Source organism: Chanos chanos, chromosome 10, assembly GCF_902362185.1.
Source record: "Chanos chanos chromosome 10, fChaCha1.1, whole genome shotgun sequence".
NCBI lineage: Eukaryota > Metazoa > Chordata > Actinopteri > Gonorynchiformes > Chanidae > Chanos > Chanos chanos.
In genome coordinates, this window is record NC_044504.1 from 31,577,861 (window position 1) to 31,605,243 (window position 27,383).

At 40.0% G+C, this 27,383-nt stretch overlaps 1 protein-coding gene across 1 annotated transcript in view; it reads left to right on the forward strand.

Moving 5' to 3' along the window:
* The window catches only part of neb (nebulin), a 57,370-nt gene extending 30,696 nt beyond the window's left edge, over positions 1-26,674 (forward strand). Inside the window, exons 77-138 of the mRNA XM_030785831.1 lie at positions 160-471; positions 713-817; positions 954-1,058; positions 1,188-1,292; positions 1,452-1,559; positions 1,753-1,863; positions 2,131-2,328; positions 2,423-2,527; positions 2,661-2,765; positions 2,875-2,979; positions 3,072-3,179; positions 3,271-3,384; positions 3,518-3,715; positions 3,992-4,096; positions 4,329-4,433; positions 4,632-4,739; positions 4,954-5,061; positions 5,188-5,295; positions 5,446-5,550; positions 5,816-5,920; positions 6,134-6,232; positions 6,328-6,432; positions 6,541-6,645; positions 6,839-6,943; positions 7,074-7,178; positions 7,269-7,373; positions 7,467-7,571; positions 7,736-7,840; positions 7,959-8,063; positions 9,138-9,242; positions 10,430-10,531; positions 10,701-10,808; positions 10,913-11,017; positions 11,116-11,220; positions 11,336-11,440; positions 11,530-11,634; positions 11,742-11,852; positions 11,951-12,061; positions 12,160-12,261; positions 12,395-12,499; positions 12,977-13,066; positions 14,286-14,399; positions 14,528-14,632; positions 16,872-16,976; positions 17,609-17,713; positions 18,249-18,359; positions 19,234-19,344; positions 19,836-19,949; positions 20,153-20,257; positions 20,484-20,588; positions 20,999-21,103; positions 21,658-21,750; positions 22,286-22,378; positions 22,797-22,889; positions 23,474-23,566; positions 24,183-24,275; positions 24,732-24,839; positions 24,974-25,160; positions 25,547-25,639; positions 25,835-25,975; positions 26,177-26,280; positions 26,501-26,674. Coding sequence (XP_030641691.1) covers positions 160-471; positions 713-817; positions 954-1,058; positions 1,188-1,292; positions 1,452-1,559; positions 1,753-1,863; positions 2,131-2,328; positions 2,423-2,527; positions 2,661-2,765; positions 2,875-2,979; positions 3,072-3,179; positions 3,271-3,384; positions 3,518-3,715; positions 3,992-4,096; positions 4,329-4,433; positions 4,632-4,739; positions 4,954-5,061; positions 5,188-5,295; positions 5,446-5,550; positions 5,816-5,920; positions 6,134-6,232; positions 6,328-6,432; positions 6,541-6,645; positions 6,839-6,943; positions 7,074-7,178; positions 7,269-7,373; positions 7,467-7,571; positions 7,736-7,840; positions 7,959-8,063; positions 9,138-9,242; positions 10,430-10,531; positions 10,701-10,808; positions 10,913-11,017; positions 11,116-11,220; positions 11,336-11,440; positions 11,530-11,634; positions 11,742-11,852; positions 11,951-12,061; positions 12,160-12,261; positions 12,395-12,499; positions 12,977-13,066; positions 14,286-14,399; positions 14,528-14,632; positions 16,872-16,976; positions 17,609-17,713; positions 18,249-18,359; positions 19,234-19,344; positions 19,836-19,949; positions 20,153-20,257; positions 20,484-20,588; positions 20,999-21,103; positions 21,658-21,750; positions 22,286-22,378; positions 22,797-22,889; positions 23,474-23,566; positions 24,183-24,275; positions 24,732-24,839; positions 24,974-25,160; positions 25,547-25,639; positions 25,835-25,975; positions 26,177-26,280; positions 26,501-26,674 — 7,068 coding nt within the window. The remainder of the gene's footprint in view (positions 1-159; positions 472-712; positions 818-953; positions 1,059-1,187; positions 1,293-1,451; positions 1,560-1,752; positions 1,864-2,130; positions 2,329-2,422; positions 2,528-2,660; positions 2,766-2,874; positions 2,980-3,071; positions 3,180-3,270; positions 3,385-3,517; positions 3,716-3,991; positions 4,097-4,328; positions 4,434-4,631; positions 4,740-4,953; positions 5,062-5,187; positions 5,296-5,445; positions 5,551-5,815; positions 5,921-6,133; positions 6,233-6,327; positions 6,433-6,540; positions 6,646-6,838; positions 6,944-7,073; positions 7,179-7,268; positions 7,374-7,466; positions 7,572-7,735; positions 7,841-7,958; positions 8,064-9,137; positions 9,243-10,429; positions 10,532-10,700; positions 10,809-10,912; positions 11,018-11,115; positions 11,221-11,335; positions 11,441-11,529; positions 11,635-11,741; positions 11,853-11,950; positions 12,062-12,159; positions 12,262-12,394; positions 12,500-12,976; positions 13,067-14,285; positions 14,400-14,527; positions 14,633-16,871; positions 16,977-17,608; positions 17,714-18,248; positions 18,360-19,233; positions 19,345-19,835; positions 19,950-20,152; positions 20,258-20,483; positions 20,589-20,998; positions 21,104-21,657; positions 21,751-22,285; positions 22,379-22,796; positions 22,890-23,473; positions 23,567-24,182; positions 24,276-24,731; positions 24,840-24,973; positions 25,161-25,546; positions 25,640-25,834; positions 25,976-26,176; positions 26,281-26,500) is intronic.
* The last annotated feature ends 709 nt before the right edge of the window (positions 26,675-27,383 follow it).

Consider the following 27,383-nt stretch of genomic DNA (forward strand, 5'->3'; position numbering starts at 1 on the left):
ACAGTAAATATTAAAGGTTGCATGTGATTTGTTAGGTATAGATAAAGGTGATTTCATTTAAGGCTGTCAGCTGTTTAACTGTTTTTTTCAGCTGTTTAACTGTTTTATTTCTACCTGTCAATGAAAACTCATGGAACTGTTATTTTCATATCTGCACAGTACAATTACAAGGATGGTTACCGCAAGCAAGTAGGTCATCACATTGGAGCCCTCAGCATCCAGGATGACCCATTGCTGATGCTAGCCCTGAACTCAGCTAAGATTGCTAGTGATGCCCTGTACAAGAAGGACTTCAATAAGTCCAAGACCAAGTTCCATCTCCCAGTGGACATGTTGGCCTTTGAACTTGCGAAGAAATGCCAGATGCAGGTCAACGATGATAACTACAGGACGCGTCTACACCAGTGGACTTGCCTGCCAGATCAGAATGATGTCATCCAGGCCCGCAAAGCCTACGACCTCCAGAGTGACGTAAGTGACTCTTTTCTGGCAACAAACACAGTGACTTTTTTGCAAACTACGTTTTACTTCTTTAAAAGATCAAGTTTAGAAAACTTACATTTGCGGAGTTAAGAGAATATGATACTGTGTTCATGAGACACCTATGTTTATGATATTCTATTCAGTCTGTTCCACTGACTAAAATCTGAAGCTGAGCATCAGTCTACAATGAATAAGCTGACAGCATGTGAACTCTTCCCTTTGTCTCCAGTTTGTGTACAAAGCTGACTTGGAATGGCTCCGTGGCTGTGGATGGGTGGCTGCTGACTCTGTTGATCATGTGAAGGTCAGAAAAGCCCAGGAGATCCTGAATGATGTAAGTGTTTACGTAATATAATTCCGTAGATTCTCTGCTGTTGTTGTTTTTTTTAAATTTGTTGATACACCTTACCCTCTACATAATTAGGACCATCTACAACTTGTTCATTCTTATGTTGTGCTTCCTCATACAGAGAAATTATAAGAAGGATGCCAAAGACAACTTTGGCAAGTTTACCCCAATTGTGGATCGTCCTGAGATCATCCTGGCTAAGACTAATGCTTACCACCTGAGTGATGTAAGTATTCTGCGTAACTTCCAGGCACCAATTAAGCCTTCTTTCACCTGGATTCAGTCTGTATTTTCATTTGGTTTTGTAATACATTTATAGCTCTTACATTTATTTTTGTTTTTTTGTTTTTTATAGCTTAAGTACAAAGAGTCCTTTAACTTGGAGAAAGGCAAGTACATTGGCTCTGATGACACACCACAGCTGGCCCACAGCAGGGAAGTATCCAAGAACATCAGTGAGGTAATATACAGTTCAAATTGTGAAATGGCCATTGCCTTCCTTCACACACACAGACACACACATGCAGACACACACACACACACACACACACACACTCTCTCACACATCTACAGATAGATAGATGACTGTGTATCGACAATGTGTTTTTTTTTTCTCCAGAAACTGTATAAACTGAAATGGGATGAAAGCAAGGCAACTGGTTACCAACTGGACCATGAGTACATTCCTCTTTTGGGAGCCAAGAAGGGCAGGGAAATCGCCAGTAGTGTGAGTACTCCCATACCTTCTGAACAGTCACTGGTCTAAGATACTTAAATAGCACTGGTTCATTGTGTACTATTATGCCATTAATTAGATTAATTTAGTTAGTTACTGTGAATATTTCCAGTCCCATAATCAAATGAAAAGAAAGCTATATTACAATAAAACTTTAATTTTTTAAAAAATAAATCATTTCCAGGTGAAATATAAGGATGCCCATGAGAAGGCCAAGGGTCACTACATGGCCAACACCCTTGCTGACTTCCCTGACGTAATTCGCTATGGTGAAGTGGAGAAGATGAAGAATCTGGTGAGATGTAACATTATTAACCTCATCATTCAGCTATTTCCAACTATGCTAGTACATTTACATACTCACTATTAAGTAAGACCTGTTTTGCAAATCAAGTTGTTTCCTTCTCTTCAGTATTAATAATAATAATTTAAAAATGATATTTGACTTTGGTGTTATAATGGTTATTTATGTTATACCCACCCTACTTTCATATTTAGACCGGAAACATTCCTTGTTGATTTGTTATTTGTTTATTTTATTTGTTTTTGCCCCATCTAATAGAGAGACTACCACAAGAACTATGAAGAGATCAAAACCAAGCTCCACATTCCTGCTGACATGATCAGCCATGTGGTTGCCAAGAGATGCCAGGACATTCTTAGTGATGTACAATACCGCACCCACCTGCACCAGTGGACTTGCCATCCTGATCAGGACGATGCCATCCGTGCCCGCAAGGCCAATGAGATCTTGAGCGATGTGAGTTGTCTCCGTCACTCCGTCTCTCTGAAACGTTATCTGACTTCTGCCATCTGAAACTGACGTGGCCTTTGGATTCTTTGTTCTCTGTTAGGTGTTCTACAAAGATGACTTGAACTGGATGAGAGGCATAGGCTGCTATGTGTGGGATACTCCAGAGATTGTCCGTGCTAAGAAAGCCTACGAGATGCAGAGTGATGTGAGTAGTATTTCAATGCAGTTACTTTATTTGATCTGGTTTTGATCTGTGTCCACTGACTGCATAAACTTGTTTTATTTGCTCTTTATAATAGAATATACTGAACAACACCCTTGCTTATGTTCTCATGCAGATTAATTACAAAGCAGAGGGCAAGAAGGAATTTAACAACTACTCCATTGTGACAGACACCCCTGTCTATGTGACAGCTGTTCTGGGACACACTTGGGCCAGTGAGGTTGGTATAAAGTCACTCTTTACATTTCATACTTTTATAAACAGTCACATTTTGCTTTCAGACTGAAACACAAATTTCCTTTTTCTATTCCCAATATTTTTTACTATAGCTGAACTACAGAGAAGCCTACCACAAGGAGAAGCACATGTATACCACTGTTCTGGACACCTTTGACTATGCACGATGCCACAACCTCAAACATCTCTACAGCACTGTGAGTGAAAATGAAAAACAGAGCCCCTAAAAAGAACGACCTTTTCTAAGTGCTTACATTTATATAATTTTGCATTCTCTTTCCATCAACAGAAAGGATACTCTGCCACTTGGGACAAGATTAAGGCCAAGAGTTACCACATCCCCCATGACTCTAATGCCTTGGTCCATGCCAAACAGCAGAAGGTCATTCTGAGCAACGTAAGTACAATGCGCATATTAACTGATCACTGCTTGAGAACACACCAAACTCCAAGACAGCATTTTGAATCACGCCGTGACCTCTGTACAGGTGAAATATCGTGAGGATTACGAGAAATTCAAGTCACTCTACAGCCTGCCTAAGTGCCTGGAAGATGATCCATCCACTGCTAGATGCATCAAAGCTGGAAAACTTGTATTGGATGTAAGTACAATTGCTATTTAAGACCATAGTGATGATTGAATGTAAGGTGATTGAAGATTAGCTCATACAGATTCCCAACGATTACGCGGAATATAAAGCCTGTCTAACACTCACGTATGTGCTTGTCCTCCAGCGCTTGTACAAGGACAACTATGAGAAGACCAAGGCCAAGATACATGTGCCGGCTGACATGCTGGATGTGGTATCTGCCCGTAATACTCAGAAAATGGTCAGTGAAGTCGACTACCGCAAGTACCTGCACCAGTGGATTTGCCTCCCTGACATGCAGGTGTACGTACACGCTCGCAAGGTCAACGAGCAACTGAGTGACGTGAGTGAACCAGACTTTTTTTTTTGTCCACAGCGTGTCAACATCTACACTTAAAGAACACATTTCAGCCATTAGACAGATAGAACATATTTATTTTTATTTCAGTAGTGGTTTGAAAAAGTAAAAACACGTAACCGAATAAATTTGACATTGTACAATGTTATACATTTTCTTAATTTTGAGAATATTTAAGTCACACTCAAGTCATTAAGTTTTGTTACTGAGATAGCTGGATCCTTTACTGTGCATGCATGTGACTTCCCTGTTGTTCCACAGATCTTCTATAAAGATGACCTGAACTGGCTGAAGGGCATTGGTTGCTATGCTTGGGACACTCCAGACATCCTTCGCTCCAAACATGCCATGAATCTGCAGAGCGAGGTAAACACAGACACCCTCTTAATTAAGTGCATCTCACATCTGAATGTCCTAATTTATTGTCTGTTATCTTTACCTTTACACTTTGAATTATAATCTACCACCTTTCTTATGAGTAGAGAGGAGGATAGAGAGCAAGACATGCTTTTACAAGCCTTGCTGAATGTTGCTGATGAGTGTATCCAGTCGGTTATGGAGTGAGTGAATAAGAGTTTTGTGTGATTGTCTCTTTCAGAACCAGTACAGAGCCAAGGGAATTGAGCACTTTAAGAACTTCTCTGTGGTGATAGACACCCCTAGCTACTGGACATACAAGCTGAGCGCCTTTAACCTGAGCGATGTGAGTCTCTAAGGAGTGCCTTACCTATCATTACACTCCACTTTTTATCAGGGACGGGGACCCAATTCACACTGAAGATATATGTGGTGACTGATGTAATAAAGAATAATTTAACAAGATATATGTAGTGAGGCACTTGTGTCTTTTTCAAGTGAACTTGCTATCTATTGAGACAAAATGTCTTCCCTTTCCCTCTAGCTCAACTACCGTGAAGATTATGTCACCAATGTCAAGGGTAAAAACACAGCTCCTGCTGTCACCATTGACACCGAGAGGGCACGCCTGGCCAATTACATCCAGAGCGACGTAAGTTAAATCCCTAATCCGATTTTTTTCTTTAACATTGTAGCTCTCACAGCTGTTTCATGTATCACTTTCAGATATATGTTTTTCAAATACAAGGCATCTTTTGCATAAAAGTATTTACGGAAGGTTTTTATGTTTTTGAAGAGAAAAATCAGATTCATCTGTATTGATAATTATTTGTTCTCTCTCTCTCTCTCTCTCTCTTCTCCTTTAGAATTTCTATAAAGAGGCCAACAAGAGCTTTATGCCAACAGGCTACAGTCTGCCTTATGACATGCCGCTCAACAAACAGGCCAAGGCGAACAGCATCATCAGCAGCAATGTAAGAGAACCTCTCAGACCTCCCAGTCAATGTGTGGTGATATGTGCAGGAAATCAGACTCAGACCTGCACACAGGTAAGATCAGGTCCATGACGTCTGCCTTAACCTCTACATGATGTTTTATAGGTGAAGTACAAGGAAGCCTATGAGCTCATGAAGGCCAAGAACTACACCTTGGACCCCAATGGCGTCAACTTTGTCACCATTAGGAAGGCCAACAAAATCACAAACCAGGTAAGACTACTGAACGATGAGGAAAAAATACATATGACAGTCACCAGTGCAGCAAAAGACAAATGTGATCATGCCAAGCATAACACAGCCGTACAGTCTAGAGATGCATGACCTCACAGTTTATCTCAATGTTTGATAATTACCTTCCAGCGCCTGTACCGGGAGAAGTATGAGAAAACCAAGGATAAGATCCATTCTGTCTACGATACACCTGAGATAAGACAGGTGAAGGCCACCCAGGAGGCCATCAGCGATGTAAGTAACCCCATCTTAAACTCTCCTCCACATATTATATTGTTCCTCTTTACTCTTACTTTAAATCTTACTGTACCTCTCAGTGCATTCAGAACATTTGTATTGATTCACTGCAGCTTCAGCCAACCTTGTATTTCCACATCTTGTTGTGTTATCACAAATTCTTTACTAATGAAATTGAATAAAAAAGTTAAAGAATTGAAGTTATTTTTGACATAAATTTCATTCACCAAAACCATTAAATCTTTTCCTTGCTCCTCCACAGCTGTGCTATAAGGAGAAGTATTTCAACACCAGAGGTTCTTACCTGCCCATGCCCATCACACCTGAACTGATGCACTGCTTCCATGTCAATGAGATCAACAGTGATGTAAGTGTCTGCCTAACGCTAGTCAAACTATACACATTGTTCATGACATGATTTAAGTGACATCTAGTATGTATATAGCTTCATATGTGTGAAAACTCATGTAACAGTATTAGTGCTGCTAAAATGGAAAAAGTGGTGGCTGTGCCTATGATAAAGAAATGATTAATGCTCTTGAATGTTGAATGATCAATGGTGTTTGTTTACTCTCAACAGCTGAAATATAAAGAGGACCTGCAGTGGCTTAGAGGTATTGGCTGTTTCATGTTTGACTCTCCTGAGATGGTTCGCGTCCGTGAGATTAACAAGTTCAGGGTAACTCAGTCATTTCCTTATCACTTGCCCTGATTTGTACAGAAAATATACACTTTCTGCCCTGTCTAAATTATCTTTTCCTCTCATCGACTTAGCTTTCCTATGATGTGGACGCCAAAAAGAACTTTAGGAACTTCAGTGTGGTCCTGGATACACCAGAGTACCGGCGTGTAACTGAGCTCAAGACCCACATGAGCGATGTGAGTTGCTTAACTTTAATTAAAAAAAAAAAAAGTTTCTGTGTATATGTTAATCAAATGTTTTTCCGGGAATTGTAACCTGTGTGTTCTTTTCCCTTTATCTCACAGTTGGTTTATAGAGCTACGGGTAATGAGGAGAAGACTAAGTGCACCACCACCGCGGATAGTATGGACATCCAGAGAGTCAAGTGGGCCCAGACTCTGACTAACAAGGTAAAGAAGTTTGTGATGTGTACACCTTTCATGCCTTTTTAGATGCGTGCCTTTTTACAGTATCCATCTACAGGGTGTGAAAGAACATAAAGCTGTGCAAGCGAATGTGTGAATTTTTTGTAGTTAGACTAACACGGCAATGTAAATTATTCCTTTGTTTTGATCTAACATTGTTTTTGTCCTCCCATTGCAGTATTTGTACACTGACCTGGCCTCTAAAGAGAGGGCTTTCTTCACGCCAGAGATAAACACTCCCAGCATGGGTCATGCCAGATCTATGAAAGTGGTTTACAGTGAGGTAAGGCTTTTTCTGATGGTTTCCTACCCACAAACTATTTTAGTCTTTCTAAGTTAATAGTTTCCTTTGCTGTTATTCACTACACGAAATTTACCTCTTCATTTTTGTATTTCATTGCTCCCTCCCTTAGCTCAAGTACAAAGAACAGTATGAGAAGATGAAGCATAGATACACAGCTATCCATGACACACCTGTGTTGGTACGCGCCAAGAAGGCCTATCTCCATGCCAGCGATGTAAGTAACCACTTGTTACTCTCCCTCCCATAATGTAATATGAAATAACTGCTTGAAAATGAGACAACACACTCTGTTCTTTCTCCACAGCTGCGATACAAGGAGACCTTTGAGATGTCAAAGGGACATTACCACCCAACCAAAGATGCCCTTGACATTGTTTGTGCCAAGAGGGTTAGAGATGACATCAGTGAGGTCAGTACATAGTTGGTGCTCAGCAGCGAGAGTTTCTGTTATTGAATGATTTAGGTCTTACTAATACTTACTAATACTCTCCTCCTCTACTAGGTCAAGTACAGGGAGAAGTACATCAGCACCTTGGGTCAGTGGAAGTCCATCCCCGACCGCCCTGAGTTCTTCCATAGCAGGATCGTTAGGGATTGCATTAGTGACGTGAGTACATGCATATCCGCTATACTCCTATGATCTGTGATACGACATAGTATTAAATATTGTCCGCAGTGCTTTTTTTCAATTTTTTTTTTTTTCAGAACTGCAATAAAATGATAAAAACCTGCAAAATGTGTTTCACACCCATGTTTTCTCTCCCTTATCAGATCAAATACAAAGAGGATCTGGATTGGCTGAAGGGTATTGGATGTTATGTTTGGGACACGCCTGAGCTGAAGCAGGCTGAACATAACAAGGCTCTCTACAGCGAGGTACAGGGCAACCTTCTGTAGATGATTATTTCATGCAACTTTCATGTTTTCCACTATAGTAGAAAAGAGATGGGTGAATCTCTCATTTCTAAACTCTTTCTCTCGTTCTTGGTGACAGAGGCTTTATAAGGCGTCTTATGAGAAGAACAGAGGCAACTTCAGATACACCTGTGACACACCATTCTTCCAGGCTGCCAAGTTTGCCGCCACACTCGCAAATGATGTAAGTCAGGAGGAACTTTTCTCTGATGCGTTCAGCTCAAAATGTTTCTAACTTTCTTAAGATGAGACATAAATGATGCTGATTTTGTTTTTAAATTTCAATATTGATTAAAAGTTTAATCTATTCATCTTTTTTTTAAAAAATCAAAACATTTTTTTTTTCTGGACACAGTTGTAAAGATAAATTTTATGATTGAATCCTTTATATATTGTACCTAGTATCTACCATGGTATTATTTGACATGTGTAGCAGTTAAAATTTTCAACCCATCACCAGTTTCTATTAAGAAAATATCTCCCTCGAATCTAACCGTGTTTGTTCTCTTTTTCCATGGGTGAACGCGGAGCCACAGTTTTGTTTTTTTTGTTTTTTGTCCTCGGCAGTTTTCTTTAACTCCTCTTTTGACATTCTGAGCAGAGATCCTATCGTGCTGACTATGAGAAGAATAAGGATAAGTACAGCGTAATTGTAGATGACCCTAGAAACATCATGGCTAAGGAGGCCAAAATGCTTAGCCAGGTAAAGCCTCCAGCCCCTGCCGCCTCCTCGCCCGCGGGCTCAGCATACGCTCACCGTCCCGTGGCACCTGCATGAGGTTGACTCTGATCCAATCAGTGGCGTTTTCAAACGGCTGTGATGTCACGCGTCGTCCACTTGTTCTTCTCTTCCTTATTTAGGTGTCTGTGATCGGGCCGCTCAAATGACCAACGACGTGATTTTGAGCGCGCACCGTCTTTCCTCATCTGTGTGCTCCAGATCGATCTTCTCCCAAATTGTGCTCATGTCTTTTCAGACCAAATACATTTGACACATGTTTTTAATCCAATTTCAACCCATAATTGGCAAAAGCAGGGTTTTAAGAAATCATTGATCACAGTTGTGGTCCAGAAAGCTAATCACTTAAACAGTTTGGCAGCTGGATTAAAATTTAACTCTGGATCTCACAGATTGAAAAGTCTGCAGTCTGGAGTACCTCTGGACCTTGGGGGCCTCCTGCCCTCCTCTTCCTCTGCTGTTCTACTCTCTTTCGCTGCATGATTTATGTGTCTGTGTGTATGTCTTCTCTATGGGCAGAACAAATATAAGTCCAGAGCCAAGGAGCTGCTCAAGAGCGGTTGCAACGAATTGCTCCGCCCTGACATCCTCAGGGCTATTTACAACTCAAGCATGTGGAGCAAGGTAACAGTTGGTGTGGTGGCAAGGGACCTTGGCCCTCCTAAATTGCTCATCCTTCCCTGTAGTTCTAGTTCACCTCCTCACTTTAACTCCACTTATAAAAATCCAAGCTGACCTCCTACGGTTTGCTGTACTGATTCATTATGACTACTCCTTCATTATACATTACAATTAATCCATGCGGTCTAAAAATGCTCACTGATCTCTCTCCTCATCTACTGTCCCGCATCCTGAGAAGGAGGATTGTGCTGATGAAAGCAACATTTCAAATGCACATATGCCTTTGAATAGATGTAATTATTTAGTGCGTCCTTGTAATATGTTCTAACATTATTAGAAACATCATATTTGGATATTTATTTATAAAGGACTGTATTTTAGGTATTATTTTGCAGGCACGGATTATACCAAATGACAGACGCTTCACAATCACCTACTTAGTTGTCAGTAGTTAACTCTTACTCTCACTGCTTTCAGTGTAACTTTTGGAGATTGTCAGGGATGTTTTAATAGAGTTTGCATTTTTTCAAAGTTATCTAAATCATATTATTTCAGAAGGGATGACACTGGTTTATATCACAACTAAACAACGGTAACAAGTCTATTGTCAGTGTCTGTTGTCTATCTGTGTAATGTAGGCTGAAGTTGCTTTCCTCCTCTGATTTTTGCCTCTGCATGTTGCCCTTGCTTTTCTTACCTGTTGATTTGTGCCTGATCTCCTTTTGTTGTGCCGACATGTTCATTATCTCACTCTCAGCATGTTTCATCATAGATTGATTTTAAAAGAGGCAAGTACATTACCAAATCATTAGGCCTGTGCATGCAGAACACCACTGTAGTTCTAGCCTTGTAATAGGCATTTCTTATATTTAAAACAGTTTATCAGTCATCACTGCATTGTGTTTAGGTTGTAGTCTCTCTCTCTCTCTCTCTCTCTCTCTCTCTCTCTCTCTCTCTCTGTCTATATGTGTGTATATATATATATATTTTTTAATGAATTTAGATTTTCTCTAGAGTCTTGCTATGCTTATAATATAGAGTGTATTTTGTACTTTTACTTTATTGATGTAGATTTGCACTATTTATCACAAGGCACATTACAAGATGTATAATAAATGAAATTTAGTGATTATGATCAGAACACATTTTGGCTGTCCATAACTTGTGTGTACCATTCTCTGCTTCCCCAGTGGAAGTACAAGGAGCAGTATGAGCGTGCTAAGGACAAGTACACATCAGTGCTGGATACCCCTGAGCACCAGGTCCACAAGCGCAGCAAACAGATCAGTGATGTAAGCACCCCATATATCCTTTGATTCTCTCTCTTCAACCCTGGTATTTCTTGTATTTCTTATTTTATCTGCAAAGCATAAATAAAGCATTTCATAATGCGTGATAGATATTGTATTATTTGCATACAACATTTGGAAACTCATTAAGTCTATGTTTTTATTTTTCTAGATCATCTATAAGATGGAGTACCACAAAACCAAGGCTACAGGCTACACTCTCGGTCATGACACACCCCTGAATCAGCACATGAAGAAGGTCAAAGAGATCACCAGTAATGTAAGTCCCAAGTGGTCCCGTCAACTACAAAACATCTGTTCTATTGTACCGATCATATTTAGTTCATGGTAACGAAAACCTTTTTTTTTTTTTTTTTTTTTCAGCTGAAGTACAAAGAAGTATATGAGAAAAGCAAGGCCCAGATCAACATCACCCCTGATGCTAATGATATCCGCGCTGCCAAAGAGGCCTACAAGAATATCAGCAACGTAAGACTCGTTTAACTCATTAACCACACTAGTTCATTTTCCAGTGAAATCCTTGCAGAGTTTTTTTTTTCATTTTGTTTTATCTCACTTCCCTGTAGCTTGATTACAAGAAGAAATATGAGGCTACCAAGGCCAAGTGGATCTGGACCGTGGACAGACCTGATTTTGTTCATGCTGCTAAGACAAGCTTCCAACAGAGTGACGTAAGTGCATCAGGCTTCAAAGAAAATGAAAATGAATTGAATCGGTTTTTTTTTTTTTTTTTTTACATTACCAGGTGGCAAATATGAACTGACTGTAATGTTTTGCTGATCACAGGTTGAGTACAAGTATGATAAAGAGATGCTCAAGGGCTGTGTGATGTCCGTCACAGACGATAAGTACACACTTTTGGCTAAGAAGAATGCTGAACTCGCCAGTGATGTGAGTCTAGAATATTTCACCTGGGAATCCATGAAGTTAAATGACTAAATATTAATACTAAATCTAATACTAATATTTTCTTTCACTAGATCAAATATAAAGAGAAATATGAGAAGGCAAAGGGCCACTACCTGCCTGTACTCGACACTCCTCAAATCCTTCACGCTAAGTCAGTGGCTAAACTTGTTTCTGAGGTAAGACTGAGTTTTCACCATGACAGTAATCTCCAGCTGAGTCACTCATTTTGGAGGTTATCAGGTACATATAGGACGTTTGTACTTCCACGTATGTTTATCCACAGAGCAAATACAAAGAGGAAGGCAAGAAGAGTCTCCAGTCCGGCTCATTCACTACCCTGCCCCAGACCCGTGACACAGCCCACAGCAAAGAAGTGTCCAAAATTACAAGCAGCGTAAGTTCAAATGTCTTCCTAAGCTCTCACTTTATTCTTCAGTTTTTACTCGGTACACATATTGTGTGCTGACATCCCATCCTGTGATTTCTTCACAGAGATTGTACAAGGAGAAGTTTGAGAAGGAGAAGGGCAAGTCCAAGTACAACAGTATGATTGTACCCCCTGACGTACAACATGCCATGGATGTGGCCAAAAACCAGAGCAATGTGGGTTATTCTTCTCTATTTTATGTCTAACAATGATAATTTACACATGGCAGAGGTTTTAGCATTGTTTGTTTGTTTGTTTGTTTTTTTCTGTGTAGGTTGCCTACAAGCAGGAGGCCAAGGCTAAGCTGCACTACACCCCTGTAGCTGACCGTCCCGATATCAGGAAGGCCACCCAGGCCGCCAGACTCATCAGCGATGTGAGCGCTTTTTAAAGGCTTGCGGAAATTAGGAGCACAAACCGTCATACACAACCAAACGCCAGCGGCAAACTATAAATATTCCTACCTCTGCCAGTAACTAAAGTATTGATTTGCTTTGTTGTAATTGCAGGTGGGTTACCGTGACAAGGCTCGCCAAGAGGCCAGCAAAGGTGGGTCTTTGGTCAACCGACCTGACATCACCCTGGCAACTGAGGTGTCCAAACTTACAAGTCAGGTATGGCTAACGCCTTCAATTAATTCATTATTTTCGACAAAATTTGCCAACAGTGAGAAATAGTGAGGAGTACTGCTCTTTGTTATTCATTGCATCATCTGATTTAACTACAATCTTGCTTCATTATTCCCATGTAGCTATATAGCATTGCATGATATCTCTGAGCTGTTGTTTTTTTTCACAGTAACTGTAGTGTTAGTGCGCTTTTCACGCCCACCAGCATTAATAGCCATGTCTTAGGCTTAATTCTCTATGTGTTCTCTTTCTGTTATTCTCTAATACAACCATTCTCATATGCCCAATCCCAAGTACCTTTCTCCTATACATTGCCTCCACATTCTCAATGTGCACTCCATTAATTCCTCTCTCATTCATCCATTCACTCCTATTTGATCCTCTCCCTCCTTTGCCTCTCTCTTTATCCATTTGTCTTTTTCCATTCTCACTGCTGTCACCTTACCCTCTCGCGTTTTGTAGGTGGAGGCCAAGCCCTCCCTCCACGGAGCAGCCTGCTATGATACTCCCCAGATGCGCCACATTAAGAAAATGAGTTCTCTGATTAGTGATGTAAGAAAGGGTCCTGAAACCCTGGGGCCGATGGCTGCATCCTCCTGTCTGTCATGTGTCTCCTGTCTCCTCACTCAGACTGACTGGTTGATCTCTGGTAGCCCCGTGGCACTCTGTTTTGATGTCTAGATTTATGTCACATGGACACAGAACCACTCTATATATCATTGCTAATTTTTCCCTTTTTTTGTCCCTGAAAGATTTTTTTTTTTTTTTGCATTTTTTAATATTTTTTTCCTTTCGGTTTATTCATCTATTTTATTTCTTATCTTTTCCATTTGTCTTGCAAGCTTTGCTTTTTGCTATGCATAGCCAGATAATCCAGAATTCTATGATTTTTTTTTCCCCCATATGGGACCTTTTTATTTTTGATAAAGTTCAGTACTTCTCCGATTTGAATGAAGTGCTCAGTCTGTCTGAATTGCCATGACATGAACTCAGTCAGTGTCTGTCTCAAAATCAACTTTTTTCCTTGGAAAAAAACAAAACAAAACACCGCGTTGTTAATTTTATGTGCCTTTGTTATAAGGATAATGCAGATCTGGAAAAGTACCTTTGTTTAACATTTACCAGCATTACCAGTGATATGGCACTAGATGGCAGAATAAACTCTGTAATTATTTGTAAGAAAATACACAAATTTGAAATGAACATCTGCTTCATTTGATCTGCACTTTCCTCACACGGCACTTTCTTTGCTCGCTTGTTTTTCACACACTTTTTCATTCCTATACAGATCTGGAACGTCTGCAGAATCTCTGAGATGCATCTCCTCTGTCTCTCTCTCTATTAATCCCATATATATTCCATTTATATATATATGCTGTGAATGCCATGCTCTATATTTGGAACGTCTTGAGTCTTGCCAACTGGGGCTAGTACGGTGTGAAAATGATTTTATCGAGATTATGATTATAAACATACTGGTACCCTGTGTAGCACTGTATCAGACCTAGTTGGCAATCACAAATTTGTCACTTCCGGGGATGACAGCCTGAGAAAACAACCAACCAAACAAACAAAAAAAAAACTCTCTCCGTTTCGCCTACTATGTGTTTTGTAAACATTGATGAAAGCATGTTGCGTATGAACCGTTATTGTGTGGATAACCCCAGCTTCTCCACTTCTCTTTCTTTCATTTCTTCCATTTTGTTAAATGCGTTCTGTGGTGTGTCTTTCTATGACAACGTCTAACAATTCTACTGCCCTTTCTCAAAAGGTGAAGTACAAGGAGAAGTTTGACAAGGAGATGAAAGGAAAGAGACCACAGTTTGACCTGAAAGAGAGTAAGGTGTACCAGACGCTGAAGGATGCAAACGTGCTTGCTAGCGAGGTGCTTCTTTATGTCATGGTCACATTTGCCTTTGTTTATCACAACCAAATCCCATTTGAGATACCAACAGAATGGATGTCTACAAAATCCACTAATAAGATTCTTGTCTGTATTACTGTATCTCACAGGTTAAGTACAAACGTGACCTGAAGAAGATCCATAAACCCGTGACCGACATGGCTGAGTCTCTGGCCATGCAGCACGGTCTAAGCACCAGCAAGCTGTCCAGTGATGTAAGGCATACAGTGACAACCCCCTCCCCAATACCCCTTTCACTTCTGTATACTATCATCCTAAAAATTTGTTTCAACCCACCTTGGAATTCCATTTCATCAAATTCCACGTAATTAGCACCATCCATTCTCACCTGTGAGCTTAATCTTTGCGCTATTTACTCGTCCTCCAAGGATATCATCTGTTAGTGACCCTTACCCTTCTCACCTTTGACCTGCAATCTCCTCCCACTAGTACTAGTCTTTTCCTTTTTTTTTTTTTTCCTCCGCTCATATATGAGACATTCTAACATGTGCATTTCATTTTTTATCTTTTTCTCTTTTTTTATCCTTCTCCAAAATAACAAAAAACTTACTCAAACATTTATTTCCTTTTTTTTTTTAATTTGACATGACCTTTTTGCGATCTTCATAAAATGTCAAATGAAGCATATTTTGCTTTGTCTAACCACATTAAATATTAGAAGTATACAAAATACGTAGCGAGTCTATATCTATCACCTTCTTTCTTCTTTAAGGTGAAGCCTAACCTGCGTTTTATGTATGTGTATATATATGATATATGTATATAGGGGTTGGACAAAATAATGAAATCACTTTGTTAAAAAACAGTTTTGTTATTTAATATCGAGTTGCTCCTCCTTTGGCAGAAATAACTGCTTCAATACGTCGAGGAATAGATTCATACAACTTTTGGACGGTGGCTAAGGGAATATTAATCCATTCCTGAAGCAAAACCTGTTCCAGCTCTTTCAGATATGATGGTGGAGGGAAGTGGCTCCTTACTTGCTGCTCCAAAACATACCAGAGATTTTCGAGTATGTTAAGATCTGGTGATTGTGGAGGCCAATCCAAGTGTTCAACCTCACTGTTTGTGCTCTTCATGCCAGTCTTTAAAGATTTTAGCAGTGTGAATTGGCGCATTAATGTCTTGAAAGATGGCACCACTGTTTGGAAAGAGTGTTTGGACCACTGGGTGAATTTGGTCATCCAAAATTGACAAGTACTCTTTAGAGGTAACCCTACCATGCAGTGCTAACACAGGACCAAGAGAATTCAATGATATTGCGGCCAGAGCTGCCTCCATGCTTAATGGTTGGGGTTAGGCAATCAAAATCAAGGGCTTCCTTGGCTTCCTCCATACATAAATTTGTCCTGAACAAGGAAAAAGCTTGAAGGATGATTTGTCAGAGAAGATGACATTCTTCCACTGGTCCATTGTCCACTTCTGATGGTCTTTGCACCATTTTAGATGTTTTCGAATATTGATTGGGGAAAGAAAAAGGTTTGGCAATGGCAGCCCCTCCATGGTATCCAGCTGCATCGAGCTCTTGACAAACTGTTTTGGTTGATGCTGGGTTAGCAAGATGCTGGTCTAGCTCTGCAGTCACTTTAGTAGCTGTGGTTCTGTGATTTTTTTGACGCGATGCGTTTTAGTGCTCAGCTGTAACGTTCACAGAGTTTTGGCCTCTGCCCAGAGTTACACCTCCTGGAACTAGTTTTCCTTAGTTTTTGGTATGCCATCATGACTTTAGAAACAGTTCCTCTTGATACGTTAAACAACTCAGCAGTTTTAGTTACAGAAGCACCAGCCATTCGCGCTCCAACAATTTGCCCTCTTTGGAAGTCTGAAAGGTCACACATTTTGACTTATACTAATACACAGACCTCTTCAGAAAGAAAAATCGTGGGTAATACATAAAGCACAGGATGTCTGCAGTGCATATACATAAGATTTACATGTCACTGGGAATCGTATTAACGTCTAAACGTCAGCAAATTTATAGGTCTTGAAATACCACGTGTTTCCATTATTTTGTCCAACCCCTGTATATATGTATATATATTATATGTAAATGTCAAATCAAAATTATTTTGAGCTCAAAATGTATTTGTGTGTGTGTGTGTATGTTTGTTTGTTTGAGCTTAAAATAATTTTGCTTTTGCATTTTACTACAAAGTCAAGCATTTTTCCTCTAAGTTAGTTATCTGAAGACATCTCTTATAGTATTCTGAATTTTAAGCATAGATTGAAATGTTTTGTACTGTACCATTGTGTAAGGTACAGTATGTTTCTTGATTTTCAATTTTTTCCTCTTCTTCTTTTTTTCCCCCACATAATTTTTTATGTCTTTTGCTATTTTTCATTATCATATTCATAGTGGGTGAGAGGTTTCTCCATATAGTGGATTTTTTAGTATGGTTGAATTCAGCTGCTGTATTGGGAATTTCCTTATAGTACCAGTACAAGAAGAAATTTGAGGAGAGTAAAGGTCACTATCATATGATTCCTGACACGCCTGAGCAGCTTCACCACAAGGAGGCCTCAGAGCTACAGAGTCACGTAAGTCAGATGTTGTCCAGGGGGCTTTGTTTGCCCTGCCCTCCAGCTGACAACATCTCCTGCTTCTTGGATGCATTTGGAGACACTTTCTGTTTGCAGATACATATTTATTGTTTCACTTCATCTTCCAACCAGTAACCACTGGCACACAGGCATTTGATGGCTTTGGAACACGAAGTATTTAGGAATTACTGTTGTACTAATTAACTTGCTTGGGTTTCGCAGTTCAGTAAAAAAAAAAAAAAAAAAACACAAAAAAAGAACTTTACTGGAACTGATGGTTTACAGGATGGTGTACAAGCACCGTTTTATTGAAACAGTAAACCAAGCTCACACATGACATCAACATTAAAGCTGTTTATGTTTTGTAATCAGTATAATGTGGTTTTCATTTTCTGCTTAATCATTTCTCCCTCTTGACAGGGCGAAATTAATGGCTTTCCAGGGCGTTTAACCCACTGTAATAGAGAATATTATATGCTGTGTTACGTAACAGTGTTCTTGGTGCTGTTTAGATAATTCATCATACATTGGAAAGGACATTTGGCTTCATTTTGCAACAATATTAACTCAGATATCCAAAAGTAATTGAATCACTGTTTGACTTTTGGGCTTCAAATGTCACTCTGTAGGTCAAATACAAGGAAAAATATGAGAAGGAGAAAGGAAAGGCCATGCTGGACTTTGAGACACCCACATATGTGACTGCTAAAGAGGCCCAGCATATGCAGAGCCAGGTAAATACTCCTACTGCCATCAACATATAGCAGAGTTTCTCTACTGCTGCAACAAGTCTGGATCCACTCGCAGCTTCTATGTCTGAATGTTTCACTGTATGTAAATGAGCCTTGTTACCCACTCCTGTCAACGTCAAGATAACGTGACTCAGACCATTTAATGACAATCACGCAAGTTTAAAAATCAGTCCTAAACTGTATCTGCCTTAGTAATGGATAATGACACACAAACAGTAAGTCATCAGTAGGTCACACTTTCCACTCTGGACCTGGAATGAGAAGGTAAAGTGCTTGGTCATGCAGTCATGTTTTCCAGAGAATAATGTGAAAATGATTCCTTTAAAGTGAACTGTGATGGTAAGTCTGATGTCATCTACCACTACGGTCTCCATAACAACTGAAAACTTGCTCCTGATCTACACAAGTGTCTTGGAAAATCCACTCAGACCATTAGTGTGAGCTGAAATATTGCGGAAATCATGCTTCATGTGCGATTCAGCTGTATCTTTCACTCTTCTGCCTTTGTGACGGATAGAAAGACTATAAGAGGGACTTTGAGGAATTCATGAAAGGCAAGAACCTCTCAGGCTTGGAGGTCACCCCTGCCATGATACATGTCAGACACGCCACCAAAATTGCTAGTGAGGTAACATCTGGCCCTTTTTATATTCCCCTCCTCCCATCCCGATAATCATACTAAGACCACAGCCACGCATCTGTCTGAATCCAAAAAAACGAAGAAGTGCTTTTAAAGTTCTGAGAGACACCCTCCAAAACTGTGGTTAGTTTGCATGGTCCACCACCCAGTCTTAATACACTCTCAATAATATCCCTTCCTCTTTCCATCGTGTCTTTGTGTTAAGTTATTGTCTCTGTAGACGTGTTTTGTTATTCTTGTCTGGTTTCTCCTCTCACACAACTGTAAATCATTGTCCTGTTCCACAACCCTTTCATTAACCTCAGTTACATGTGTGTAAAATAGTCTTTGTTTTGACTCCCGTAAATAGGGATGTTTTGATAGCACAATGTACTTGTCCTCGTTGTCCGGTATTCACACAATATACATGCACATATTTGTGTTAACTTGGAAGGCAGCCTGATGTGAAGTATTCGTTTGTGAATTATTCGTTTACTATTTTTTGACATTGATAACAAGTCTGATAAAAACAACATCGGGCTTTTATCAGGTTGCTTTTCAACTTCACCAGGGCCTTCTCTCAGGCAATACAGTATAGTGATAACACATACAGCTTATGATTGACACAAAAGAGGAAGTTATGACAAATTAAATTATTGTGAGAAAAAAAAAATACAGATACTAGTTACCTGTATGCATTTCACCAGCTTCACAACCAAGTGTTGTGATTTTTGCCTGATAATCTAAGTGCTACTGATGTTGCAAGAGAGGAGGCCTGGTGATATTCAGCTGTACGTGTGAGCAGTGCTGCCCTCAGTACTGTGTGCCTGTGCCTGGCTTCTGTGTGCTCTCTGCATTTTCTCTGTTTTTCTCTACCCTGTAGAAAGAGTACAGGAGAGATCTAGAGGAGGGGGTGAGGGGTAAAGGGCTTACAGTGCTAGAGGAAACTCCTGAACTGTTGAGAGCAAAGAATGCTACTCAAATCCTGAACGAGGTAGGACGGTAGCTCGTGGAGCTGACCTCCATCTTAGTCACGCGTTTCTTCTACTTCGTCCCTTGACCACACTAACAGGGCTGACATCAGTGTGCCCTACCCACTTGATGCTTGTAGATGACATCACTAATCCACTCTACATGTACTGGACCAATGGACCAGTTCTCTGTCTAACATAGTTTGGCAATGAAAGTGTACCACTGAGATCCCACTAAAGGTCTTTTTGTCTTTCAGCTCTAAATGGATTCCCTTCTAAGTGGCACATCAACCTCCCATTTCTCCCATGATTTAGATGTTGTCATGCTCTAATGTTTCCTCAAGAATCTTCCTAATCCAGCTGTTAACCATTGCTCTTTAACCTGTGAGATCACTGGTTTTGCAGCCCACAAATGCTGAGATGTAGAAATCCATGTCATATCCCAGTTACGTTCACCACCTCAGTTGGAGGTTTAACTGAAGTAAGATGTGTAACATCTCTCTAATGTTTACAGAGAGAGTACAAGAAGGCATTGGAGCAAGAGATCAAGGGCAAAGGAATGTTGGCTTTAGCTACTGACACCCCAGACTTCTTGAGAGCAAGGAATGCAACTGATATCCTCAGCCAAGTAAGTAAATTGTGTACAATGGCCAGACAAGAAAGTCCAAGAGAAAAAAAAATCTCGACCAAAAATTGTCATAGATCAAAACTGAATTAAGGTGTCTGATAGTAGTGTAAGCAGTTAGTGTCCTAACCAGTAAAAAGCTTCATTCATGTCATTTCAAAAATGTGACTTTTGTCATGATGTTTTGAACCATTTTCACCCCACAGGCTAAGTACAAGCAAACTGCTGAAATGGACAGGGCTACATACACCACGGTGGTTGACACCCCTGATATCATCCATGCTCAGCAAGTTAGAAACATTGTGAGCCAGGTGAGTGTGCCCAACTGCAAAGCTGTCGCACACACAGCCAAGCAATAGGTTGTTGTGATTTACCTGATTCGATACCCATGCTCTGTTTTCTCCTTCACTAACCCTGATTAAATATGACATTTTTGGGAAAGCGATTGCAGTTGATAGCACTGGTAGATCATTCCATATATTGCAATATATGAGTTCAAAGCCCTGAGTAACCCCAATTTGTGTGATGCCATTTTAGAAAAAATACAAGGAGGAGGCTGAGAAGACCATGTCTCACTACGTACCGGTTCTGGACACTCCTGAGATGCTGAGAGTCCGTGAGAACCAGAAGAACTTCAGCACGGTATGTGTAAATGCCAAGGCTCACTCACTTGTTCAGTTGTACCAAATAATTTCTGTGTTGCTCTGTTTGTTTTTTTAACCTTAAATGTGGTCTTATGTTCATTGTCCACTGTGTCGTATGTGTTTTGAATAGAATTTCTCTGAATAGAAAAAAAAAAAAGAAAAAAGCAACAAAACAAACCAAAAAAGAAAATATTGAAATTTTAATCGAATATCAAAAGAGTACAGCACATTTTTTGTCTTTTTTAAATTATGTTCTCATTTTTTTTATTTTATCTTTTTTTTAATTTTTAAATATAAGTAAACCAGCTGGTTCATAGTTGTTAACAGGTTCTCTTTCATTTTTTTTTCTTGCTTCTTGGACATTTTTCTGTAATTTTTTTTACCTACCTTTTCCTCTTTTCTCTGTAGCTTCAGTACCAGTCTGACCTTAAAAACATTAAAGGCAAAGTTTCAACAGTAAAGGACACCCCTGAAATGCTTCGTGTTAAAGAAAATACAAAGAATTTCAGCTCGGTACCTACTGCTCTATGAGTATATTTTTTATCCCTCTTTTATATTTCCTAACAATTTTTACATTTTTTCTCTCTTCTAAGTTCTTGCTTTTTCTCTAATCACTTTTTTTTCCCCATCATTGCAATCTCAAGTTAACATCCTGTGATATCCAGCCCAGTTAAAATGAAAAAACACACTAAGTTTTAGATAAATATAGGTAATTAACCAAAAACCATTGCACCTGCAAAACTGCAACTAACTAAACTCCCTGTTAGAGAAAGAAAAAGGAAACAAGTAGAATAGCAATACTAAGTAGCAGCTTCAACCTCAGAGCGACTAAATGCATATGCTTTTTTCCCTTTTTCATTTCAGTTAACTTTGGTTTGTGGAAGTGTCTGTTTTTTATGTTAATCATGTGCAAAGTGTGATTGTTTGTGTTCATCCTTCTACAATGTCCTTTGTTATGCTGTTGAGGGCCTTCTCAGATAAAACACACAAGTCTGTTTTTTCTCTGGACAGAAAAGACATGAAAAAAGTTAACCTTTGTGTTTGCCTTTACCTCTACGTGTTTAAAGATTCATTACAAGGAGGATTTGGGAGAAGGAACTGCTATATCAAAGACACCTGAGATGGAGAGAGTTAAACGCAATCAGCAGACCGTTAGCACGGTACACTGCGGTGTGACCCTGTCATAGCCATCCATCATTTATGCTTCCGCTCAATGCAAAATCCTTAAAGCTTTCAAAAGACATAATCCTCCTGACTCATAGATCATTTTGACTTTGCAGTCATCTTTAATAGTCATTATGTCAAACTCTTTTGGTTAAGTGTGCATATCACAGTTTGAATCCAAAGATGCCATAAAGACCGCTGATTCCTTCATTTAAAAAAACTAAACATTTTCATGCCCTCTTTCTCAATCTCAAGCATTTATAATCTGAACTCGCATGCTACGTACCACACCCTCCCCTGGTGTTAATAATGACTGTGTATGGGAAAATTGAACTTGTATTATATAATCAACATTGTTTTGCCTTTTGGTGGGGTTCCTATTCCTTGGTAGAGCACAGATTTTACTTTTCTGTGGATACACTGCTATGTCCCCTCATTTTATAGCATACTGTTACACTTTGTGTATGCTGCTTATTCTGTCATGTTGTCTGTCCCTGCATTCGTCGTGGAACTGATATTGGCCATATATAGATTAAATACAAGGACTCGCTGGGTCAAGGCATAGCTATACCAGACCTTCCTGAGGTGAAACGCATACGGGAGACTCAGAAGAACATCAGCTCGGTAGTATTTTTCAAGCTCCTTCTCCCGCTTGGTTTAACCCCTTTTCTCCATCATTTCCCCCAAAAGTAATAATTTGCCAAAATGAGGTCCGGCTTTACCCAAACCCTTCCACATCATCTTTCACAATTTTTCTTCGTATCACAGAAACTTCAGATAACCAAATGACCCCTCATTATTTTCACTCCTTTGACAGTTAATCCAAGCTCACCAATTTTTTCTCCCCTCATATCCGTTTGCACATCACACAAACTATTTTCACATTTGTGTGATTTTCCCAAAAACATTGTTTCTCTGAAACATCGTGTAAAAGAACCTTGGCTCTTTTACACAACGTGTCGTTTTTTTCCCCCTCGATTTGTTTGTAGTTCTTATTTCTTTTATAATAATACATGGTATTATTGCTTTCACATGTTTAAAGATTCATTACAAGGAGGATTTGAGAGGAGGAACTGCCGTACCAAAGACGCCCGAGATGGAGCGAGTTAAACGCAATCAGCAAACTATTAGCACGGTACACTGCGGTGTGACCCTATCATAGTCATCCATTATTCTGTTTGTGTGTCCGATCCCTCCCGGTAGCTTTATCTGTTGGGTAGAAACCTTGTAATCTCCCTTGATAATACTTAATGTTCATTCAAACTGTCATCTAGTAATATCATATCTTTATTAATAACACCGTGTGAGAGAACTATAAAAATGGCGTGTGCCCTAATTTACCTCTAAATACTCTCTTAACAACAACAACAACAACAACAACAGCAAAGAAATAATGTTTCAATGTTTATAAGCAAAAATATTAATGTAGATGTATTTAAATGCTAAAAGGACTGCAAAGGGCTCCTCCATTTACTACGCAACTGATGGTGAAAATACCAGACATTTTTCCCTCACAGCTGCAGATGTATTTTCAAAATATTTTTGTTCCTGTGCTCTCCCATTCTCTATTACTGTCCTCCTCTGTCTACTTTATGAGACAAACTGTTGAGACCAATACTGTGTTTTACTGTGTGTCCCTTCACTGTTTCCTGTGATGTCTGTTTGCTCTTTATGTCTCTGTCATTGACCTCATCATTCGTCATCTGAATCGCTGGTTAGATAAAGTACAAGGATTCATTGGGTCAAGGCACAGCCATTCCAGATCTCCCAGAGGTCAAGCGAGTCCGGGAGACCCAGAAGAACATCAGCTCGGTAGTGGATGCAATATAGGATTTACACATAAGAGTGACTTTTTCCCCCCCATTAACACTCCCATCCCTGCTCCTCCATCTCTTTCCATTCCATTGTCTGTCACCTGCTGAGATAAATAGCAGATCCATGGTGACCATTTCTTTGTTTTCTTTCTCTCTTTCTCTCTCTCTGTCTAATACAGCATTTAATCTCCTTCACTTCACCACAATAATCCATCTACTCAGCCATCCTGCCCAAACTGAGAACAAAATCCATCACCTCTGTTAACTCTCAAACATATGAGATCATTTAAAACAATCTGTCTTCTTTTGTAAATTCTGATTTCAAAACCGCAAATCCGTGTTTATGGTAGGATTCATCAAAACCTTGTCATTTGATGACGCACTTCATTTTTTTTTTTCCTTCTCCTCTGAGCTTTACGGCAGGCTTATGCTTTCTCATCACTTGGACATAACATCCAGTTGTGGGGGTGCGGGGAAGGTGTCATTTGCTGTGTCAGTGCTCTCCAACATCCCAGCCTTGGCTTCACTGCAGGAATGTTGAGAGCGAGAACGTGAGGTTATGGTGTTGTGTGTCTGACCGGCCTCTGGGGGGCACTGTTCTTCCTTCACTGTAGGTTTTGTATAAGGACTCCTCTGCCAAAGGAACCCCAGTAGTGTTCACTCCAGAGATGGAGCGTGTCAAACGGAACCAAGAAAACATTAGCTCGGTATTCACAGTTTGCCCTTGAGCTAGCGTGTCAACATAACCTCGCTAACTCTGTCATCTCGCTTAGGTGGCTAATCAGATTAACTGTATTCTTTTACCTGCCGAGTTTAATACATTTAATGTACCTGTTCTGTGTACATCATCGCTAATGTCCCCGTGTCAAAACCACTTCATACATTCCCTGTGTCTTGAAACACCTCTTTGAAATGGGACATACATCTCTAATACAACCCTCCGAAGGTTTGGACCCTCCTGCTAATTCATCCGTCTGAGGTCACAATAACACTCCTTCCCCATGTTGAGTAAATGTGGGTTTTGTTCTGTGCAGCTGTCAATATCTGTCTAATGATTTTGTATTGTCTGTCATTATGTACTTGTGTACTTGTCACAGGGTCGCAATGTACGGTAAAGGAGATTAGCCCTTACGTTTTTGCATATTGCCCTCTCTCCTCTCCAGGTTCTGTATTCTGACAGTTTCCGTAAGCAAGTGCAGGGTAAGGCCGCCTTTGTCCTGGACACTCCCGAGATGAGGCGCGTGAAAGAGACCCAACGTATCATCTCTGGGGTATGCCGTTCAACAAGAAATCCTTTTGTCATGAACCCGGGACATGAGCTTACAGTTCAGGATGTATCTGATGTCTGTTCACGATTGTATGTGGTAGTGATGCCGAAGTCTTGATCTTTCTTGATAATCTCTAGGTGAAATACCATCAGGACTTTGAGAAGAGCAAGGGCAGCTTCACACCTACTACTTCTGACCCCGTGACTGAACGGGTGAAGAAGAACACTCAGGACTTCAGTGATATCAGTTACCGTGGAATCCAGAGACGTGTGGTGGAGATGGAGAGGAGACGCGCTGTTGAGCATGATCAAGAGACTATCACTGGTCAGAAACATACATTCAACACTAAGCCAATCTGAACAGACTGATGTAGAAATGCATGCACTACTCTCAGACAAGAAATCCCTGTGTATAACCTCCGACTTGCCTTATGTAATTACAAAAGTTCTACATTGTCATATATTATCATACCATGCTTAGGGGGTTAATTTAAATGATTACAACTGTTCAAGTTTCTCCATGACAAATGTGTACAGACTGAAATAGAATGAGAGTAAAATGCAGAAACACATCCCATAGATCAGTTCCTTTCAGCATTTAAGGTACAGTGTGCCATGTGCTAACAAAGGACTCTGAAAAAAAAAAAAAAAATATATATATATATATATATATATATATATATATATATATATATTTTTTTTTTCCCTCAGACTTGCGAGTGTGGCGCACAAACCCTGGGTCTGTGTTTGACTATGACCCTGCTGAGGACAATATCCAGTCAAGAAGTCTTCACATGATGTCAGGTAATGAGCTGGTCCTTTTTTGCCCTAATTTGGCTCTTACAGCACAATATCTGTCTGACACTCACTGTATTTTTTTAAGTGTCTTTTAAATAACAAGGTGCATGATTTGCTGCGAGGAATGCAGGGTCAGTCTCGGATCCTTCTCTACATGAGGCAGAACCATAACAACTCTTTTGTTCTTCCCCCACTGTTCAGTCCAAGCCCAGCGCCGCAGCAAAGAGCACTCCCGCTCCACCAGCGCTCTGAGCGGCGTCGGCGACGAAAAGTCAGAAGTTTCAGAGAACGTCGATCACCACATGTCCCTCTACAGTAACGGCTTTGGTACCTCCTCCATAGGTATGCCATGTAAAACCACGTCTCTAAATGCAGACTTCATCAGGCACTGAGCCGACCAAATCTCCTGCAATGCATCCAGCCACAGCTCACAGAGACTTTATACAATGTATTGATGTCATATTCACAAGGCTACATTATTGGGTTTTTTTTTCAGCCGAGTGGAAATGCTGATAATAAGGTGTTTAATCATTTGCCTCGCAGGCTACCAGCAGGCCAAGACTGTGGAGCTGCAGCAGAGGTCTTCATCTGTGGCCACCCAGCAGACCACTGTCTCCTCTGTGCCCTCACATCCCTCCACCACTGGGGTAAGTACTGTATTAGAAGCAAAGGTCAAAGGTTTCCAGCTGTGTCTCTAAATTTCATATACAGAGGTTGCTATTTTGAGTATTTGATTTTGTTCGCCTTGATAGTCATTAAAATCTGCCTTTGGACAAAACCACCATTTTCTTTGGAAATATCTCCAAAAACGTATATGCATCGCACCATTATTACAGAAGTTTGACGATACTCTGAATCCTTTCACAGAAAACTGTCCGAGCTATGTATGACTACACAGCTGCTGACAACGATGAAGTGTCCTTCAAAGATGGTGACGTGATTGTGAATGTGCAGTCCATTGATGAGGGTTGGATGTATGGCACCGTTCAGCGTACCGGCAAGACTGGAATGCTGCCGGCCAATTACGTGGAGGCGATCTAAATTCCAACCATCCCAATCTCCTTTTGGAGAAGGAGAACAACATCCACTGGGCAAACAGTCTCCAGCCAGTAGATCAAAGGCTTAGTTATTGTATATGTGTTGAGTGTTAGTTTAGACCTATGGCAGTACCTTGTTTGTCTTCATTATCCTATCTGTAATGTTGTGTAAGCCCCATCCCATGTGGATGTAACATAATAAACCGACAACCACACATAACTACTTATTTAAATGATGGACTACTGTAGAGTATTTATCTTTTTGCATACAAAACTCAAACGGAACCATTAAGTAAACCAAAGCCCATTATTTTTGTACATTACAAACTGTTTTAATTCAATATCAATTTTAATTGATATTTTTGGAAGGCTAAACTGACAGTCTCGGATTTTTCCACAAGAAGAGATGGGCTTATTTATGGTACACCTTTTCTGTAAAAGAAAAGGGAAACTTGAAAAGAGCGTCGGTGTTTTGTAAACACTGAATAAGGACAGTAACACAGAGGTTATGAAATGAAAATCCAGAAAAAAAAAAATATGATATTCAAACTTGAGGAAGCGTCAAGCATGCCTCAGATATGAAAAGTGTACTGAAGAGTTGTAACCAAAAAAAACCAAGCCTCTTCCCTCCTTTGCTGAAAGCTGGTCACTACTTGCATGTGTGTTTTGTTTCTTCCGATTCCCTAGGTCTGTGGATAGAGGAAGTCGTATAC